A 21,742-nucleotide genomic window follows, 5' to 3' on the forward strand; every position below is an offset into this window, starting at 1 on the left:
CGCACAAGAAGTAGTTGTTATTGAACGTAAAAAGAACACACTCGAAATAAACGCGTTTTTGTAACCCGTTTGTCACCTGCAATTCCACAACAAACAGAACCTACTGTAGCATACACACGGATAAGAAGTACCATACAACACTTTTTATGGGCATATATAAATTGTATTGATTTAATATAAATCCGAATTGGATACGGGATCTGTAATTAATGGTTTCATTCATGAAAGCTGCATTGTACAATTCGCTTCCGATCGTTTACAGTCAGCAGGCTCGTTATATTAAATATAGCGCTATTGTTTAAATCATATCAAATCCAATCTGATTTTAATTACCAAGACTACACTTGTACATGCCGAAAGGCAGGAAGAACTTACCCAGCAGCAGATACAAGCGGATTAACGCCATCTTCTTTCAGTTTCGTCTTATATAGAGAATCAGCTTGTTTGTGACTTGTTAAATTTTGGTCATAACCGATTATAACCATCATCGTATCTCTAGCTGTTCAGAACTGTCGCCCCGAATTGGCCCCACCTCCGCCAAATGGGAAGCCTGACCGACTGTGTTCTCTTTGTTGATCGCGATTACCATGATGATGGTAATGATGATCCCGATCGATACGGTCTCGGTCCATCCGATCGCCCCGGTCTGGCCTGTCCCGTTCCGCTCGATCGCGATCCCGATCTCGGTCTCGGTCCCGATCTCGGTTGTCCCTCCGTCGGAAGTTGCTAAACGAGTCCCGATTGTTGTCCCGGTTATCTCGATTTTCTCGACCGTCCCTGCTATCTCGGCTGTTGTTGCTGCTACCGAAACCTCCTCCCCGGTTATCTCGCATGTCACCTCGGCTATCGCCTCTAACGTCCCTATCCCTGTTAGTCGAATCGCGCGAGGTGTTGAAACCGAACGCTCCACGATGGCCCCCGCCGCCACGGCCATCCCGATTATCCCGACTGTCCCGATAGTCTCTGTGGATACAAAGCGTGACGCGCAGAGGGAAAACGAAATAAGTATGTGTATTATTTTAAATTGTATTGCATACCCAGCTATTCTCTCTCGTCATGTTTAAGGGAGAGCTTTTGTAACATGATTGTTCAGATGGTTCTGCTTTGTATAACGGAGTGCATCGGTTGATTGTTTGTTCATGTAGCCCGTGAAGCTTTTGAGACTTTGTTGCGTCTGTTTACCGATGATACGCGCTACTGCCTCCGTCTCGGCCGCCGAAGTCGCGGTTGTTAGGGTTCGTATGATCCCGGTGATTGTGGTGACCGTTGTGGTCTCTATAGTCGTCGTGGTGCATTGTCGGCGGCACTCGTTCGCGATCGCGGAACACTCCTCGACTACTCCCTCCACCGGTTCCCGATCGGTCTCGGCCCTGTGAACTGTGATGGCTGTTGTTTTGCCTCCGTTCATCCTCGATTTTCTGCTGCTTCGTTTCGTAGTGCATGAAGTCATCAAAAAGTGATGTTTTGTGTCTGAAAAACAGAAGACGAGGCAACACCAACACAATTTTTTCTTAGTAGTTTCATCAGGTGTACTACTTGCTTGAATTCGCTAAACTAGGTCAAAAAAACGTCAGTGCCACAATCTGTGCGGCCTGGGATAGGAGTACGTGCACCTACTAGTTCCACTACTTACCCTATCGATAACTAACCTTAGTCTTTCAGCGAACAGCCTTAACGGGCTTTCAATGTTCACCTTCAAGCATTAACAATTTCAATAGCACGCTTTCGCGAACAACTCTGAGAGTTGAACCATTAGTTGCACAAAGTGTTGAACTGAACCAATGTGCTTATGTGTGGTAACCATGACCTTTCCCGAAGAACACGGAAGAGCTGTCTTATAGCAGCTTTTTTAATATGATCAACATACCTGAAGTTAGTAAGGATCTTGAGCATAAGTCGTCCCTTTGCCTCTGGAACCTCCTGAGTGTCCCGCGAATTCGTTACTGGTTTACCGTCATTGTTCTCAAGCACAATGTGCCGAAATTCATGGTTTGGGATATCTTTTACAAAGATCCATTTTACGTTAAATTTTCCTATGAATTATACAAAAACAAAAAATGGCGTTCAGGTATTTGTTTTAATTATGACTCTCAGGTTATATTTTGGTAAGTTAGTAACTCTTAGTTACACTGCAAGCATAGTTGGCAGTTCTCTATCATTTAACTATTCCTTAACATAACCAGGTACCTTTCCACTTGTCTTGCGCCCAAACGCCCGTCGACGTATTGTAGTCAACTGTTGAAGTCATCTGAGCCATTCCGCAAAAATGCCCTGATCCATTGACAGAATAGAAGAGATAAATAGGCCTGTTTCCGTTTCGGCTTTGTTGCTCTCGATAAGCAATGTCTAACTTCTTATTACCGCGTTCTGTCGAACACCAGATCGAATATTTAATGCTGCGATGCACGTCGTCTTCAGAGTAGCTCTTAATCACGAAGAAGCGGGCACCCTCGGATCGGAAGTCGAAGTACGACGGATTGTAGTTGTTCTTACGAATAAGCTCTTCAAGCAGAGGGTAGGTCTCCACTGACGTTTCTGTCGTGTGTTCCATGTCTTCCCTGCTATCTCTGATATTCTCTCGGTCCCCATCAGTGATGTTGGGTCGGATTCCAGTTCGCCTTTCGGCGATGACCGGCCTATTGCACACGACGGGAGAATTTCTGTCAACTGGATCATCAACGACTTCAAGGTCTTGAGGTGGCGGTGAGGCGCTCCAGTCCTTCGTGGTGGTCTCTGCACTCCAGTCCCACGTTGAGATACTGAGTGACGCCGTCGCGGTTTGGCTCAATGTTGTACCTGCGTCATCATCGGCCTCCGGTGATGCTTCTTTGTCTGAGGCAGAGCTTCGCGTTACGGTGATAGATATTTCCCTGTTCTCATCCGGCACGCTGCTTACTTGAGCAGAGCTTGTTTGATGACCTGGGCCCAGCTTCAACGGAGGCTGCGAGTCCATATTCGCCCATGACACGCGGCCTCCATCATCAGCGTGTCCTTCCCCTTGGCTGTCATCAGTTCCAATATCTCTCCTTAAACCATCACCTTCGCCCGGGCCCAGACCGCCTCCTTCGTTTGCTTTCAGCGTAGAGTCGTGCGTTGATTGTGCTCTGTGATGAACAGATAATACAAAAAAACGACTATTGTTAAAAAGACTATTGTTGTTGCTGTTCAAGGCTGAAACATTATGCAACGTAAAGGAAGTTCTATGTTCAGCATATATGACTATTCTCTGTCACCCACACTTTTAGCGCCGTCATATACACGACAAGTGGTTCATATTGAGCAAAGTAAGTATTTTCAATTCATAATAGAAGCCCTCAGTTTCCTTGCCAATAATACGTGGTATGAAAAAACATATTTAGCAAAGAAAAATGCAGAACATAGGCTTAATACCCTACCGAATTTTTTCAAAGCATAACCCACAAATCGGCTTGTTTTTCATAGCACACGTGTTGCTGGTAAAGTAACACAATCGAACGAATCAGCCCACTGTAGCATCAGTACTGACCCGTTATTTTGTTGCTGTATGAGTGCGTCACTTCTAACGGCGTCGGCTGGGGCAGTTTCATCGACACAATTGTTGGGATCAACTGTGTTTCCATTGGCAATATTTCCATGAGCTGCCGTTGCACCACAACTGCTGCCGCCCCCGCTATTCGCATTGTTTCGATTGTGTTCGTCGTTTTGTTGCTGCTGCTGCTGCTGCTGCTGCTCGTCACGTTTTCCTTTTGCAACCACAGCCTCTGCGTTGCTGTGGTCATCCGAGACTTCGTGGGCAGCGGGCTGGCCGGTTGCCACCTGTGGGTGGGGGTTTGTGCTGCTGCTGTTGTTACTGGTACCGCTAACGTTGCTGTCGACTGGGTCCTTCACACTAATACCACCGCCCTCATGATCCCCAAGGGCGGCCGCCAACTGGCCCGTTCCCATTGTTGTTGTCGTCTGCGCTACTGCACTAGAACCCGAGGAAGCCATTACTTCGGCTACACCAACGGCCGTTCCAGCTTCCTTCGAGGTGAGCGGCAAACCAGCGGTAGTTGCTGATGCCGTAGTTGTTGCCATCGTCGATGACGCTGGAGCCGCGATCGACAAACCGGCAAGCTGACATTCAAGGCCCTTTAGGCCACCCATGGCTGCGGCCTTATCGCCCGCACCGGCGACACCATTCATGGCCATGGCTGCTGCTGGCGCCATTAAGTCATATCTAGAAATTCGGTGAAAAGTACGTATCATACAATTGAGTGCGATGTAGAAAGATAATCAGTCGTTGGAATAGAGGAATAACCTTGGAATATAATAGTAAGGACTGAAGCAATGAATTTAATTGATACAGGGATTATTAGGATATCACAAAAATTATTAGGCAAACGGAGAGCAGTAAAACGTCAGGATAAAATAGGAAACAATATATAAAGTTTAACACGGTCAAAATCGTCATCATCATTATAGTCGTCGGTTTTGTAGGCTATTGCACTCACCTGTAATAGTCGCCGTAGGCCGCTTTCGCATGCTGCTGTTGTTGTTGTGCCGTGGTCGGAGTTCCATGGTGTGGTGTTGTTCGACTGTCAGGTGCCATCATTTCGTGTCCCCCAGCATTCCACACATATTCCTGCATACCCGGTGCAGGCGAGTGAGCTCCAGCAGCTGCAAATGGGTAACCAAAGCCTCCTGGGGGGCCATACGCTGCATGGGCGTGCTGTGGATAGGCCCCATTGCTGACAGGGCCAAAGAGCCCTGCGGCAGCCACTCCTGCGACTGCGGGATCAGACGCTACCCCTGTCAGTGATGCTGCCTGATGAGCCACAAGTGATCCCATCGATCCGATTGAGGTGATGGTAGGAAGCGAACCAAGCTGTGATGTCGGATGACCAGGGTGATGAGGCGCCAGGTGGGCGGCAGTCGCATGGTGCCCTCCGTGGTGGTACTCCGCTGCTGATGGTGGATGAGTATAACCGTAAAAAGGTGGCGCTACGTCACCACCCCCCGCGCCGCCACCCCAACCGCCGGCTCCGCCTGCCAACGCATCACCACTGCCGTATGGTGTACCGTACGGTGATACCTAGGAAATATGCACGAAAATACAGGAAACAGATAACGAAAAACGATGATGTAAATATTGGTGTACTGATGTTTCGTAAACAAACTCGTAAGCAGAAGGAGAAAGGAAGCACGGAAACAAATGGCCGTATTCTTCGTTCCGTATCCAACAGCTGTTGAGCCAGTACGTAGCGATATTGTTCTATCATAGTCGAAGTACATAACACTCGAGCAGAGAATTTACATATATGAATATTTTCAATCATCACGTTATTTCAGTTAACGCGGAAGCATGCTTTATAGTATTGATCGAAATGCCCTGGCTCACATCACTATAACATGCGTCATTTATACGTGTTCATCATTTAAAACGTAATTTTTCATACCGAAGGATGGTAGTAGGCAGCAGCTGCCGCGGCCGCAGCGGCGGCCGCAGGATTCATAAACTGTTGCCCCTGTTGGTCCAGTGGCGACAATGGCGACAGCGGCGCAGGATGCTGTGACGGATGCGAGTGAGCCGGATTCGGTGCAAACACACCGCCACCACCACCGACAGCTGCTGCTGCCGCAGCTGCAGCCGCCGCAGTATGACGGCCGTGGGCGCCGTGCGCTGATGGGGGTATCTGGGGGGCGGCGGCGGCCATCCTGGACCACGCCTCCATCATGTGCTGCTGTGGATGCTGTTGCTGTTGCGCGGCTGCTGCCGCTTGTGCCTGTACTTGCTGCACCTGCTGCTGTTGCTGTGCAGCGCTCATGTCGATTTTCGGCGGGGCTCCATGTCCGCCCCCGTGTCCGCCATGAGCAGAATGTGAGCCACCCCCAGTCGACATCAGCCTCGAGTGTGGTGGCCCATTGCCAAGATGCTCCATGGAATCGTGAGGGCCGCCATGATGTTGGATTCCGCCACCGTGACCATTACCGTAACCTCCCATATGATGGTGTTGTTGTTGCCGCTGGTGGTGGTGATGCTGTTGCTGTTGAGGATGTTGTTGTGATGATGACCCCCCATGATGGTGGTGATGATGATGGTGTCCGATCCCATTGCTCAGTTGTGGTTGTGAGGGTCCATTATTGTTGTTATTACTGTTGTTGTTGCTGCCGTTGTTGTTGTGGTTCGTCGTCTGCTTGTTGTTATTGTTGTTGCTGTTACTATTGTTGTGATTTGTCGTTGTTTGCGCGTTCGCGCTCGTCGCTGTCGTCTGCTGCTGCTGCTGATTCTGGTGTTTCCTCTGCTCAACGGCACTTGCACCGCCGCTCGCACTGCTCCCGGTCCCGTTATTAACTGCACTGCCGCTATTGTTTTGGTTGCCTCCACTGCTACCGCTGCTGCTGCTGCTGTGCACTGCTGCATGTCCCCCCGCGCCAGCTGTGGCTAAAATGCGAAAAAATCGACAACAACAAAGAAACGTTACGAAATATCAGTCGGCGTTCGTTCTATTATATATATACAGAATAAGTACTGAGGAGAAAGTTCTTCGCACCCTGAACTAAAATCATTTCTCCCCTTATAAGTGACGGATGTTAGTAAAAGGAAAAAAAAGCAATGATGACTTGCACTAACGGAGAAGAGTAATTCGATAACTGTTTGAATATATGGGAAGTTATTATTATTTCTAGTTTTCGTAGCGTCTGTATGCGTAGGTGTGATTGACAAGCGAAATAAATCACTGTTTGCGACCATCGGAAAAGGTCAACCATTGAGTCTTATAAATTTGTTACGTGTGGGTTTACATCTTTCATTTGTTTTCCAGTGTGACTATTATTTTATCGGTGACCATGATTTCTGTGCGCTATGTGAGATAAATATGGCCGTAAATCGAAAGCAAGCATCACAGATTATTGCGAATTTTTGAATTTGTTCTTCTTTTTTCTCGCCCTTCCCAAACCTTATCCAGTGCTGTCCATTAAGTTGCGATCACATCGCGTTGCTCGATAGGACGACGATTTGCACTCCCAGCTGACGCATTACTCGGCAATTAAACAGGATTGCACAAACAAGCGAATAGCAGCATATAGGTTACGATCTGGGTGAATTGCCGGGCTTTAACAACCACTCAGAGCAGATGTAGCATGCTATGGGTGCAATGGATACAATTAACCTGCACTCTACATGAACAGAGTCCCCCTCCCTGACATTGTTTGTAAACTACTGGCATTAGATGGTCAGGAGTATCGCTACAAACAGCAGGTTAAGGCACGTATCTGGCTTCGCGTTCTACTACCCCTTAGTTGCTTCGACAGTACTAGCGGCAGTGGACAAGTGGCACCCAAGCGTGCAGCAAATTACCCTACCTTCAATCCTAGAGAGGACGGAGGACCGGATCTCGCTAATCGCACTCCAGTTAACCCCAGTACGCTAGTTTCCCAGGCGTGACCTCATAGCCAAATGGGCAACAGACAGTCTATAGCATTATACAGGATTGTGTGCCCTGTGGTTTTTGCAGCCGCTGCGACTACCAGCATTGTTACACAGGTTAACAGCACCACCCGCCGAACGGCGCAAACAACAAACGAGCGTAACGATGGCGTAACGAGTCAGTCAGTCCACCGATAAAATCTGCCAATACACAACATGGCTAGACAAACGTCATTCTGCTACCGCTTAGTGATATACACGTGCAGTAGCATACATATGCACACTACTGAAGGTCTTGACTGGCTCACTATATATATATATATATATATCATGCATATATAGCTATGAACCAGCCAAGACCCTCAGTAACTAAGCTGTAGCAAAAAAAAATCACCGCAATAAGTGAGAATCAAGAAATTAAGTTATAACTCTGGCATTGGACTACTGTTGCTGGATAACTTTGTTCAGTTTTACACGACTCCGTGATCAATTTGGGTCACGGATTAAAGCTGTAATCGAAATGAGCAGAGGTTGTATAAAATAAACATGACCCTCAGGATTGCCACTGCACATGTAGAAATAGTTGTTGAAACGTGTGTTTTTGCTTTTAAAGTCGCAATCCAGACGAAACATTTCATATATGAATATGACCTGAATTACAGCAAGATAAATCACCGCAGCCAGTAAAAACAATTTGGTAGATTTATAAAAACTAACAGATTAAGTTACTTTATAGTAATTGTATTCCAAATATTGACTGTGAATGAGCTCTGCTTAGAACTGGAAAATGCATATCTGTAGAAAAAACGTCCTAAAGGTATGCGAAAAGCAACATGCTTTTCAGGTTATGTCGGTAGTTTAGCTCATTTACGCAATAAATAATATTTTATCTTGATTAGGTGGTACAGAGTAAGAGAAAACGTACACCAACGCGGTATAAATACAAGCTTGACAGAAATGTATTCGCTCTATAATACTGAACACAATATCCACTGATAGATACTAACAGAACCCAATAAAAACTTCAACATTTTTTTCGTCTTCGTTGCCGCAGCTTATTCAACACATATAATTCAACGCCCACTCTATTGCACAGCATATAACTCGAGTTGCTTAGAGTGCCAGTTTGTCAATGGTAACATCGTATGAAGTGTGTCTTCAATAAACTTGCTTCTTCGAAGCCGCTTTTTACAGGCAGTGTTGATTTCTAATGCGTTACGTGTCTCAACAAGGTATTTCAATGTATTTCGGCCTCAAATTATTCACGAGAAGGACAAGTTTCCTGTACTCGTGCGACCCTCGCCTTCTGCACCTGATCATTCTCAAGTATCGCTAACAATCATAAGGCCAATTTTTTTCGGGGTTTTCCTTTAGAAGCTTCCTGAGCTCGGAAATAAAGGAGACAACATTCATTTTGTCCTGACGTGCGGTGGTCACAATACGATACTACATATATTAATTAAAATATAGTATCTGGAATAGTCCTCAATACAAGATATGCAATAAACCTGGTTTTTTTTTTGTAATTTCGTAATTGTCAATCTATTAAGCTGCGACTACCCGATACAAGAATGAACACGAGTGATAACAATCATGGAGCAGTAAGTAGATTAGAAAAGTAAGCAGTAAGTAGAAAAAAATTAAAGCTGGCTAAGACAAACGCTTGACATTTGGTGCGACGAAAACTGGCCAGCTGATCTAAATTTGAAGTGCACAAGGTACAAGTTACTAGAAGTTAAATCCAGTTTAGAAGGTGTCACAACAGCCAACTCATGACAAACATACTAGCTATACCTGCACATTAAAATACACTCATACCTCTCGTCCCACACGACTTGAGCTCGATAGGATACTGCAATAAAACAAGGATAGAACAACCTGTCCACTAACAAAGGATCTTGTGAGTCTGTGCGTTGCCTACTATTTGTTACGCAATTTGCCGAAATAGAAAAATTGTTGGAGTACCACTTGCTCTGCTCACATGCCTGCTGGTACACCTTTTCAGTAACCGATTGCTTGTACCGATAAAGGATATGTGCATTTCACACATTATGAATTTCGAAGCTCATATATAGATTATTAGTTCTCAGTTGACATTCGCCCAGTGCCTAGGTTTTTTAAATAGTAAGTTATAGATAGAAAGGTAAATATCAACCCAATGACGCAAGTCATATTGCGACAGTACGTACAGGTTTGTACTACAGTATTTTGTCGTTTATGAACTTATTTTTTAAGTATACGAAGATGCTGAACGTTAAGCAGATAATGCTTATAACGCTTTCTCTCCATCATGAGAAGCGCAACGCTGTGGGTACGTTTCCGTTCTCTTTTTCAATGACATGCTGAGTACTAAGCCCGATCTCATATAGTAGAGCATTCGTTCAGAAAGCAAATCTACGCTTTGCTTAGAAACGAAATTCGTGTTTGAGTATGTGTAGATGTTTTAATATAGCCTAACATGCCGCAACGGCACCGGTGTAGCATTGTTATTTCTGGGTTTGCGATGGCCTTTAACTTATTCACAAGGCTTATCTTAATTTTAATACTGATGGCAACTTTTTCGCCTTGTTTCCCAGTACGAACTACTCGCCAACAGCAGCGCCAATTTTCGAAAGTGACCAGCGCAGTCACTTCGGATGTTTATTTAACTAATAACGTGTTCTACGAGGCGCGTGCATGAAGCAATATTCTCTGTCGAAAGGCTGAACCGATTAGCGCCTCAGTTTAGGGTTACTGCTAATACCGTATGAAGCAGTTTTTTCATAGCCGCTAATGCCAGGAGAAGGAATACATATTTTTTTTTTTTATAACCAAGGTGCAAAACCTACATTTCTAAACCACTCCGTCGAGAAAACGTCAAGACAGGACGTTAGAAGTCCCACGGGTCTACGCGCCTACGCGCCTTGGACTGGCTTCTCAGCATTGGAATTTCTGCTCGGGGTAACAAACGTAGACATTCGAAATAGGCGTCTTACGTCAAATTTTCATCAATGGCCCCTTTGGTAAAAGGGACGAAAAGTTCAGCACACATGAAGAAGGACTGGATGGTGAGTTGGAATCGAAACTATTTTGTATTTGAAAAACCTTTTTTGTTGTAGTTATCCGAAAGAAGAAAGCTGTTTAATTCCCTGTCCTGCGAAAACGCTGAACTTGCACAACAGGTTAATGTATTTTTATGATAACTTATTTTTTCACCCATTATGGAAGGAAAAAAACATGCTGTCTAATAGCTTACGCCTAGAAATGGACATACACGATTTACCGTAAAACAAATTATTATCGACCGTTTTTCTTTGTAAATGACCTGATTTTTTTTTGACTTATCTGTGAGACAAATCAGTTTGCTGACGAGAGTTCATCGGTCCGAATGAAATAGCGTAATTAGTACTATACTCAGGACCTCTTTAATCAATATATTAGCAAATTAATATTGGAATTTATTGCTGTCCTCTACGATTCAATTTATGTCTGCCGTAGTAGGTTCCGTCAGAAGATAGCACGTAGGTAAGAAGACTTCAACTATAAAAGCCTAGGTGTCACCATTACCATTTGCCCCTCACCTTCACGTGACTATAATATGTAACAACTGAAACGTTACAGGCATAGCTGTCGTATTAATGAAAACAGTTAAACAATGGAAAAGCCTGAATTGTTTTGTACTAAAGTATGATGTTGTTTGAACTTATAAAACCTACTATTCTAAATACGCCAGTGGCTTCAGACACGTTCGCAAGAAATCGAGGCAAACTGGCGTGTTGTTACGCTTAGAAGCTTGTAACACCAACTTCTTTCATACCACAGATAGTTCATATTCCTCATGCCATGATTTTCTAATTACTGAGATACACCTTTAGTGTGTAATTAAGAAATTTGCTATTTCTGGTGTTGAAGTTAGGTTGAAATTGACGTAGATTTGAAGTGCTGATTCTAGTTTGTAGTATGTGCTGCTGAATCGCTTCTCATCCTAACACACCTTTAGTAGACGCTATCGGGACAAATGTGGCTGAGTTTACAGTAGAAGATTGATAACGTGCCATCTGGGGTTGATCGCTTTCAGATTGCCTTTTTTTTTGTTACATAAAGCTTGAGCTCACCGAGCCACACATATCTGAATCAATGAGGAAGATTTAATATGAGGGTTTCAAGCCGGGTTAACAAACTCAAAAAAAAAATAATAAACACTTAAAAAATAAAATTATTATTTTATTCGAGTGTTTATTATTTTTTTTAAAACTTAAATGAAAAAAAATTAAACTTCCATTAATTAAGCATTAGTTGTAAGTAACATGTAGTTGATCTTAAATTACGCATCCAATTTTTTTCACTTTTTTTCAAACACTTACCATTAATACGACAGTTACAGGTAGATACTTACAAATATAGAATTTGATCTATCGGCGAAGGTAGCCGAGCACTAGAAATACTACCTAGATGAAAATATTCTCTTGATATTAATGGCTCAACTTGAGCGGTTATAACGTGTGCTTTATGGGCAGCATAAATAGATACCTGTCTCTTAAGTCACAACTTATCTCCTAGTCTTTAGCCAACGTAGAAATAGCGATCGATTTCAGCCAGCTTGGGTTCGGGCAAGCGAGTTGAATAAGTAGCCCTTGTGACACGTGATTTGAGGGACGGATTAGACGTGACAATGCGTTTTAGGACATCGATTCCAACATATTGAAACAGCTACTTACGGAAGAGCTTTGCCAATATATAGTTTCATCTAATATTCGTTACTATTACGATTATAGTTATTACTATTTGAACGGTGCATGATTACGAGAATGTCTCTATGAACAAATTTATTTCATACTCTTACGTTCTATTTGCGGCTAGCCACTATTCAGAGACGTCTTATCGGAACCGTTTCAGGGAGTTACCCATTAGCGTTTACTTGTAAATGCCAGTGTTACATGTAAATGCCAGTGATTTGTTTCGGCGCAGTCCACATCCGGTAATCTTAGCTCTTACTGCGCTAATACCCAGATAATAGAAGGCAATGACCAAAGTCACATGTTATTGGTTCACCAGCAGATTCATAAACTAAGTATACTTCCGAAAAGGCTCTATCCATCTAACCAGCTGCCTGGCGGTAGCATATTACATTAATTTTCCGATTTATGCTTGTAGTCTTCCGAAGTAAAAAGAAGAACTGCAGTTGAGAAAATGTGACGCGCTTTTATCCATAGCTTGTTTGAAAGCTTTTTGCTACGATTTCAATATATCAGTACAAAACTACAAACTAGCCCTAGTTTGCTTCTCTCGGCCTAATTAAGTAATTCAGATAGATTTGTCGCGGTGCCAAAACAAAGACCAGTCTGAAAACGATAGCAACTGCATTCACCCGTCAAGGAATTTCGAGTTTAATAAAATACATGTCTTTAGATAAACATTTGTCACAGGGCTGTTGTCGTTTAAAGTAATTGTTCATTTCACGTTGCCATCTCTAATTATTACCCTGCATTACAACGATAGACCCCCAGGGGTCCGTATCGTCGCCGTCCAACTTGTCATCCCGCTATCAAACGCTTATACTTCTACTAATAATCGACCGGTCTGTGTTGTTTTTCAAGGTGTTCCTTATATGAAGAAACATCGAATTTTGTGCTGGTTGACTGCGATAGGTCACATAGGTCTGATAATACAGGTACGTTTTGCATATACATACCTCAGACCCTAAACACCTTTTATTTCATTCGATCCGTGTAGCAAAGAGGTTTGAAGCTACTGAACAATCTTCGACTTCGTTTGATCCAACATCGTTTGCCTATGTTAATATGTGTCCTTTTCTTTCACACAATGAGGCTAGAGGATGAATCGATTTAAGACGGACGTGAAAACTGCGAGAAGATACGGATAGAACTACGACAAGGCTAAATACGGTTTATAGTATACTACTGAATTATGACTAGCCGAAATCGCTGTTTTTTCGTTGGAGATCACTGATAGTGCCTAATAGCAACTATCATAATGGTGAAAATCATTACGTCGCTATTGAGCATAGGCGGAGTTTCATCGCAATGGAAGCAGTACGAATATACATGTCCAATTGCAAGCAAGAAAAGGATTTTTCATCGCAGCGAAAATCGTTCCATTTTTAACATAGGCCACCATAACAATAACGGCGCAAGACGCAACTACTAAACGACTGGCGGCTTCTTATGTAAATCCATTGGTGCCTCACTGCGCTAAAATAATCACATCCAGCGCTGTTTCTTTTGTACCAACAGTATGGTACATGCACAAGCGTCTCTGAGGAGCTATTACTGCCCGCAGTATTGTTACTGCTATTGCCGCTGATTGAACGACTGAGCAACTGACTCCAGTTGAGCAGCTCATTCTTGCTGCTTAGTCCTCTTTGCGCAAAGATATGGCTCCTATTGGGGGTGTTGTTGTAGACACCACCCTCTACGACTACAGTATTCATCGCTCCGGCGAGCAGGGAGAACAAGCAGTTTCCGTTGGGCAAAATACTCGCCGTAATAATTCCAGCAACTAATGTTGAAAAACTGAACCAGCCCATAACTGAGAGATGCAGAGAGCGCGTCCGCGTCAGCTGGGCCGTCATCAGGCCCTCCTAAAACTCACGAATTCGGGAACGATGATCCACACACACATACACATACACACACACACACATATATACACACACACACACACACACATATATACACACACACACACACACACACACACATATATACACACACACACACACACACACACCCACACACACACACACACATATATACACACACACACGCACACTCACAATCACACACATATATACACACACACACACACACCACAAGCAACAACAAGGTCAAAGCGTTTAATATCGTTTGGATAGGTAAGGGCAGCGTGGAACAAAACGACCGGGAAACCAACCAAAAAGCGACAAAGAAAACTTTCGTTTGCGATATTCTTATTTTTGCGATTCCAACATCGACGCATACACAAACTCGGTCACTTGACTTCCTCTTACACATTGACTTGGCACGTGGAGCGAAGCCACATTTAAAAAGAAACGTGCAAATCTGGGATCAAAAGTGTTTGAACCCAGATTTGATGAAGCCCGTATAGTTTCATATAATAATCTAGTACATACAATAGGAAATGATGGGGTGCTGAGTTAGGGGGCGTTGGAACATTTTTACGTAATCGCATTAAAATTTAGGTATGTATAGGACTAAAAAAATATTTTCACTTAAAGGCAGTTTAGCGTTATCTGTTAAATAGAGAAAAGCAGCAAGTAGCGAAGATCAATTAATATAAAGTACATTCTAAGCATAGTATAATACTATGTACTTGTAGCCTAGCTAAAGCCAGACCAGTTAAGTACCTTTACGTGTAAATTGAACGCGGTCCTATTTGTATTTGGCTCTGGGAGTGCGCACCGTTTGCCTAAAAGTGAGATCTCGATCGGAATATGTAATGGATTATTTGTGTACAATAAAACTTGTTTGATCGGTTATTCAAAACAGCGACTCCTACAGTACAACTAACTAGTAAGGGACCACGTTTTCTATCCAGAATTGTCCGTCGCAGCTCATCAGTCAGGGTTCAACCAAACTAAAAAGAAAAACGGTTCTGGGTCCGCTGTTATCGGTGATGGTCTGAACGGACGCCCAGATGCTGAACAACGAGCTGAGGGTCCACCGTGTCGACATGGCATGAGCAGTAAACTTATACACTCCAACTACACTGGAAGTTTAATTTTTCCGGATCTTTTTAATCAATCAAATACTTCTGTGAAGGATCGCTGACCCACTGACATGGCTCAACATGTCGATCCGGTGTCACGCAATCTGCATGGCATTATTGTATAGCACTAACCCGGCTTTTGTCGAGATGTAGGAGATTCCGTAGTGCCGATCGGAAGCACAACTGCCCTGCTCATTCGATCCGCCTATGCTAACGCGAGCTATACTCAGGGCAAAGTCATCCATCACCTAGTGAGACTAGAATCTACGCTTACTCCAATCTATTGTAGATGGCCAGTATACGTAAAAAGAAATTCTTTTATACTATTGTCTACACTGGCAATTTTTTTGACATATTACAATTTTAACAACCCGCCATCCGCAATCTATAAGGTAGCAGTATTTATATAACTACCTAACACATTGTATAGCATTTTTACTGCAATATGCATTTGCGTAGGAGGAATTTCTGAGCAGAGTGAAGACCGACGTATTTTTAAATAAATTCCTTACAGTTGTCAGCTCTTATCCCAATCGTTTGACTCTTAACCTCCCTACCAATATTATTTGCACTTGGCAGGAAACTTACAAAAATTACTTTCGTTGTACAACTGTTAAAAGCCATGAGAAGGCGAGCAATGTCTCAAAAAATTCTTCACCTGACCTGATTACACGTTCTTACATCTAAGTCACGTCGAGCCCATTCATTGTCAGACTTCATCTTCTGCTGGCTTCATAAGCAGCCACGTATTTTCTGTCCGAGCAATATTCAGTTTAGCCAACTTGTTCTCCTATTAATAGCTGAACGCTTTACTGGTGCTTAAAAATAGCACCCATTTCTGTATGTACTAGTTAATCTCTTCAAACATATATCACTAGCAAAGCCGTCACAATGCACTCATTCTATTGAATCGTTAGCTTTCTACGTATGACAGACTGATTTACCGACTGGCTCACCTATGGATATCAGTTTTCCTGCAGCCTCTCTAATCTGTTACAGTTAATTTGATTTGTTTGTGTATGCCCTCGACTCGACGCGACTGGCTCTGCGTCATCCGGTTTTTCTGTGCGTTTCAGTTTAAGCCGTCTAGCCCCCGTCTACCGTCTATTTAAACCTCGAGTCAACTTGTCGGCGTCTACTTATGTGCCCATTTGTTTACGTATAGTAAGGTCAAGTCGTAAAGAGAAAACGCGAACAAATGAATCAGCGAGAGAGAGAGAGAGCGAGCGAGAGAGAGAGAGAGAGAGAGAGCGAAGAAACAACACAACGGTGAATAAAGCTTTCTTTGCCCGGTTCTCTCGTTCTCCTTTTCTCAGTGCTACGCAGTTGGACGAAACACGCAGCAGAGGGTGTTTCAGCTCGTCATTGAGCAGCTCTCTAACACAGCATCAACTGGTCAGGCGCAACAATCGGCTTAACAATCATTAGCTGCTGTTAGTCGGCTACGAGCTGCACAGAGCTATCTGTAATGGCGTTGGTCGCTGTTGTCTCGCTTAACTGCCGATAGCGAAAAATACTGTCACTGCTGTTGACCGTGCTGCTGTTGCGTTAGCCAGCAACCACCCGGATGCTGTGGTGATAGTAAATGACAAATATGAGCACTCTACATCATGGCTACATGGTGCGTGAACCTGTATCCTTCAGCGGTCAACTCCAATCTCGGAACCGATGTTACTATAATTCGCTAGTAAGCCGCGCATGAGTCAGTACCCCTGCGAACGATCATTGCGGTCATCGCCATCGATATGTGGTGCTATTCTTGTGAACTGTATCACAAGCTAGGCTCGTTTCGGCAAGTTGAGTTGCCGCTATAGTTTTATGCAATACGTCCGTATTGCGATCTGAGCCGATATCGTAATCCGGCTGTACTCCACTCCATGAAAAACCTATCGAGACAAAGAGAATGATAAATTAGGGCGAGGCAGGTGATAGGACAAAAGATTGAAACTGGAAACGAAACAGAGACTCCACATGGAGGATAGAGGTGAATCCCTGATGAATACGATATCTCATCCTCAGTTCCACGCTCTCCGGGCTCTCGTTTCATCACCTACAGTGTACTTCGGAAAGAACATTCTTTGCGCTGAGGCGGACACTTCGGGCAAAAATATTATATAGGAGAGAACAATACGTCACATAAACGTGCGAACTCGACTTACGGACACGAAAACATTAACACATTCAACCGATTACAAGAACAACTAGAACTGTTGTTATCTCATAAAGCCCGATGGAAAAAGAATAAAATATTGACAGAGTAAAACAAGGACCAGAATCAAATTATGGCACCATAAATCTGTTGATGCACCGAGATCGATTGTATGGAGATATCCGGCTGTGATAAAAACACGCACAGCGTTTCGCTCGCAACCGTCCGATGGGTGAGTGTTGTGCACTGATAATGTCACTGATTGAAGAAATGGATAGCTCCCACAGAGCGCTTAGTTGCATCTTTAACACTGCTAGCAGCACAAGTCATACAACGCTAGCCGGTTGCGTGCTTAGCACGAAAAACCATGTATGTATATACATATACATATACATATATATGAAGTGAATATACGGTCATTTTCTAACGACAAATGATTGTTCTCGTTTTTTTTTTTTTTTTTCTGTTCTGTCCACGATACTTCATTGCGCTGAGTCGACGGCGACAACAGCTGCAACACCAGTCCAATGGAACATCATCAATACGATATAACTCATTTTTCGAGCTCTCAATCTCGATTCAGGCGTTCATCCTGGCCGCTATATCTCATTCTATTGAATCTATTAGCTGCCGCCGTTTTCTCCAAATACTAGAGCTAAAATTAGTAGTGCTAGAAGTAGTAGTCGGTGACCTGTTCGGTTCACTACGCTGCTGCGGCTCCTCCTGCTGTTGTCGCCACCGCTGCCCCCTTCTGTCTCCGTCGTAGCGGCTCATCATCGCCGTCATCTCATCGCTACTACTTCAAGTCATAACAATATCATGCTCACATACGCACGCAAGCACGCACGCACGCACGCACGCACACACTCACACGCAGATAAAGACACACAGCCATAACGACGCCAGCTAACCGCGGTCGTCGCGTCTACTGCGACCGCAAATTCAATACGACAGCACCCCGCGACAGCCGCAGCACGACCAACATCAATCGACACAACAACCAGTCGCGCTGTTACTTCGCCGGTGATGGCGGCGACGAGTGATGCTGCTGCTGATGCTGCGACTGCTGGGATTGCCACCGTACAGACTGACGGCAGCAGACAAAATGGGAAAAGCCATAGCGAAAAGATGGTCGTCGCCAGTGACCAGTGGCCGATAGTCGTCACTGCATTAAAAATTTCTTGCCTACTAGAATGTTTTACCGATACCGTTCAATATCGCCTATTCGCTTGACCGTGTGCTGGCAGTTGTAGGTAGCGTTATAACAGCCATACTGAACTCGGTTGATACCATTGCCGTCACAGCGCTATCGCTGTTAGTAGAGACTAAGTTTGATGCGTGGTACGATGATATCATCGTTCAGGCTACTGGACAGAACAGGGCCTATCTATGCGTGCTGCGGTGGTTAGATAATAATTGCAGGTCGCTGCTATAGCCGTTACGGTTCTACTTATATCTGTATGTTTTCTATTCTATCTAGACGTATTTGCTTCGTAACAATGTGCCGAAGAGCGGTAATCTGCGCGTGTCTATATTCTCGGTCTCCACTCGTTTTCTGATGATGGTGATGATCTCTGTCAATAGTGGCCACATAAACATAGATAGTTGAATAGAGGTAGTTTCAAGGGTGTCTTGCTGATTTTGTTGATTCATACGTCTATAAATGTGTAGTTTATTTTTTGTTGCTTCGCCGCCACCGCCACCGCCGTCGTCGTCGTCGTTGCCGCCGGCGTCCGACTTAAACGAGACAATTATAGAGAGTAATAGGTCAACACTCACACATCAGGTTGATGGCTGAGGTTCAATTAGAGTCCAGGGGCCCGCTGCTGCTTCTCTTCTTCGTCCGGCGTCGATTTTTTCTTCAGCTGCTTCCACTGCTGCTGTCTCCTTAAGCACGCACTGCTTAGTACTGCTGTTACCTTCTCGTTATTGTTGTTCTTGTCAGTGTTGTCGCTTCGGCGTCCACTTCTGTGCGTTAAACAGTGCGTTTCTGCCAACCAGCAGCAGCAGCTGCACAGGGACCACCACAACAAATTTGTCGTCGAAACTGCTGCAAATGGTGACTGTAGCCGATTCTGCCTTAGACGTGTAGGAGACGAGGAGATCTGCCCACAGAAACGTATATATATATGTGTGTGTGTATATATATACGCATGCACACACGACACCACACGATTGCTCTATGAATTTTTGCTCGTGCTTTTTTCTCGTTTTTATGCCTGCTTTCGTTCTGCCCAGAACTCACTATCAGTAAACTATTTCCGTCGTGGTTGTAGCTGACTGAAAGCTGCGTTCCGTTGTACACGCTGAGTTTGAATAGGATTCAACTGCTGTACGGAGTAATGATACTGTTATTACAATGTTACTTTGTGAATGTCGCCTGTGCGGTGTCTTGCAGCGACAACTTTTTTCGTCCTTCGTCTCTTTTTCTGCTGTATCTTTTTATGTCGCCAGCAGCGCTATGTTGCTAGTCGTTCTTCCGACCTGTGCGTACGGTGAACTGCTTCCACTGTGCACCGGTCATACGGCTGTACACATGCACATACTCGAACGAACGCAACTGGATGGCGGCAGGCAAAATTGACGACGACTCGTCCTTTTTGTTCTTCTCTCGTCGCTCTCTATGAAACACCGACAAAACACTTGGGATTTGGGAGCCCAAGTAATCAGGGAGCCGCCGTTGATGATTAGTGGTGGGCGAAAATTCCACTGGGCAGCCACCCAACCAGGCCTTCAGGACCGCCACGACGCACTAACTGCACCAGCCACGATAGGTAAAACCAACGAAACGGTTAAACCAGTCGAGCGGCCCGTCGCCGACGAGACAACTGGACGTCCGGAGACAGCCAGGCAGTGCTCGATGGCGGTGGACGATCCGTACTGCTACTACTGCTGCTGCTGGTGCTGCTGCTGCTGCTGCTGTTGCTGTTACAACCGCTGCCCCTAGTCCCTAGTTTGCAGTAATAATAATTAATAGCAGTAATAATGTAGAAGTAGTTATTAGTAGCACTAGTAGATGCAGTAGAAAGGGGCAGTTGCAGTCGCTGTAGATTACTGTAGTGGTAAGAGTGAGTCTGCTATTGTGGCTGGCGTTGTTCGTTGTTGTTGCCTTTGGCGTGTCTACTCAAAATGGGCCAACCGCTATATATCCGCACGCGGTTTGGCTCGAGACGCCGCTCAGGGGTTGGCCGTCTCACGGTTTGTGCCTTACAGTCCACAAAACCTGGTCCAGAACGGCCAAGAAGCACGAAAAAAACACAAGACACACACACGCACACACTAGGTCCTCATCGTAGACCGTCACCTAATCAAAACAACATGGCAGCACAGCCATCACCATCACCGATACCAACCACCATCACTACTACGACAACGGCGGCGGCGGCGGCGGCGACAGTAGCAGCGACCGCGGCGCCAGCCCACAGCAGCAGCAGCAGCAGCAGCGGCGGCGGCGGCGGCGGCGGCGCTGGTGCTGTTGCCAGCGATGCTGGCGTTTGTGATCATACTGATGATTGTACTGATGCTGATGATGACCAGTACAGCAGCAGCAGCAGTTGCGGCTCTGTGGCAGTGCGATGGCGGCGCCATCAACAGCGACAGCAGCACGGGCAGCCACAGCAAAGCGAAGCAGCGCCGGCGGCAGCGGATGCTGCGAACGGCGACGGCCATAGAACAAAGACGTAAGGCAAAGAATGAACTAGTAGCAGGCGTAAAGCGAGAGCCCAGCAGAACGCTATAGCATAGCAAATCCTAGGCACCTTTACCCTCCCCCCTCGTACCACCCTCTCAGTCGGAGCAACCAGAGAACCAACCATAAAAGTAGCGGCGACAGGCACAACTAGCACCAGCTCTAAGCACCACAGCACAGCTTCGTCAGCCAGAAGTAATTGAAGAGTGCTGAAGCGCCCTTGCAGCGATGGCTGCAGCAGCGCCTGTTACTCGTTACACCGGCATAAGTTGCTGTGTGCTCGAACCTAGCCAACTTGCGTCTGCTAGCCATTCCGACAAGCGGGCACGTTTGAAATTGAGAGCGATCGCTTCCGTACAAAAATGGCATATGCGCTCGCGGGCTATTCACACACGTATAAACATATCTATACATATCTAGTGTTATGTAAAAAATTTTAAGGAAAGGCACTGCTTGATGGTTTCACCATCATTTTACCGCAAAAACCTAAATCGTTTTCAGTCTTTCCTGAAAAGGTTTGTTAACAAAGTAGTATATAGGTGTGATATACTACGAACTAGCAAGTATGGAGAAACTGAGAAGAAGGACAAATGTTTGAAATGTAAAGAGACTGCTAGGTCTGGCCAAACTGACTTGTTTATAACGATGCTAGACACTACCGTAATAACATGCAATAACCTTTTGGAACTCAGGTCGCTGCATAAAACCTTTAGAAATAGCCCACAATGAAATTGTTAATAGTGCCATCGCTCAATGCTTGGCCCGTAACCGAGCTCTCGATTGTGTTCCCTGTGATGCCGCTGATAAACGC

The 21,742-nt window shown here is 44.8% G+C and overlaps 1 protein-coding gene across 1 annotated transcript; it reads right to left on the reverse strand.

Moving 5' to 3' along the window:
- Positions 1 to 376: 376 nt before the first annotated feature.
- LOC111246521 (uncharacterized) lies at positions 377 to 20,609 on the reverse strand. The gene is made up of 8 exons (XM_022796259.2): positions 19,023 to 20,609; positions 5,418 to 6,403; positions 4,473 to 5,053; positions 3,506 to 4,198; positions 2,188 to 3,104; positions 1,868 to 2,033; positions 1,183 to 1,470; positions 377 to 963 (listed from the first exon to the last, which is right to left on the reverse strand). The coding sequence occupies exons 1-8, from the start codon at positions 19,024 to 19,026 to the stop codon at positions 504 to 506; spliced, it is 4,095 nt and encodes a 1,364-aa protein (XP_022651994.1). The 5' UTR covers positions 19,027 to 20,609; the 3' UTR covers positions 377 to 503.
- Between the last annotated feature and the right edge of the window lie 1,133 nt (positions 20,610 to 21,742).

The sequence above is a fragment of the Varroa destructor genome, unplaced genomic scaffold (assembly GCF_002443255.2).
Source record: "Varroa destructor unplaced genomic scaffold, Vdes_3.0 BEIS01000003.1, whole genome shotgun sequence".
In the NCBI taxonomy this organism is placed as follows: domain Eukaryota; kingdom Metazoa; phylum Arthropoda; class Arachnida; order Mesostigmata; family Varroidae; genus Varroa; species Varroa destructor.

What these genes read in the sequence shown, in the direction of transcription:
- LOC111246521 (XM_022796259.2), bottom strand. An exon ending in AAGATCCTTACTAACTTCAG is followed by an intron (nt 1,471 to 1,867) that starts GTATGTTGATCA and finishes TCTGTTTTTCAG; the next exon opens with ACACAAAACATCACTTTTTG. An exon ending in GGCAGTAGCGCGTATCATCG is followed by an intron (nt 964 to 1,182) that starts GTAAACAGACGC and finishes TTGTATCCACAG; the next exon opens with AGACTATCGGGACAGTCGGG.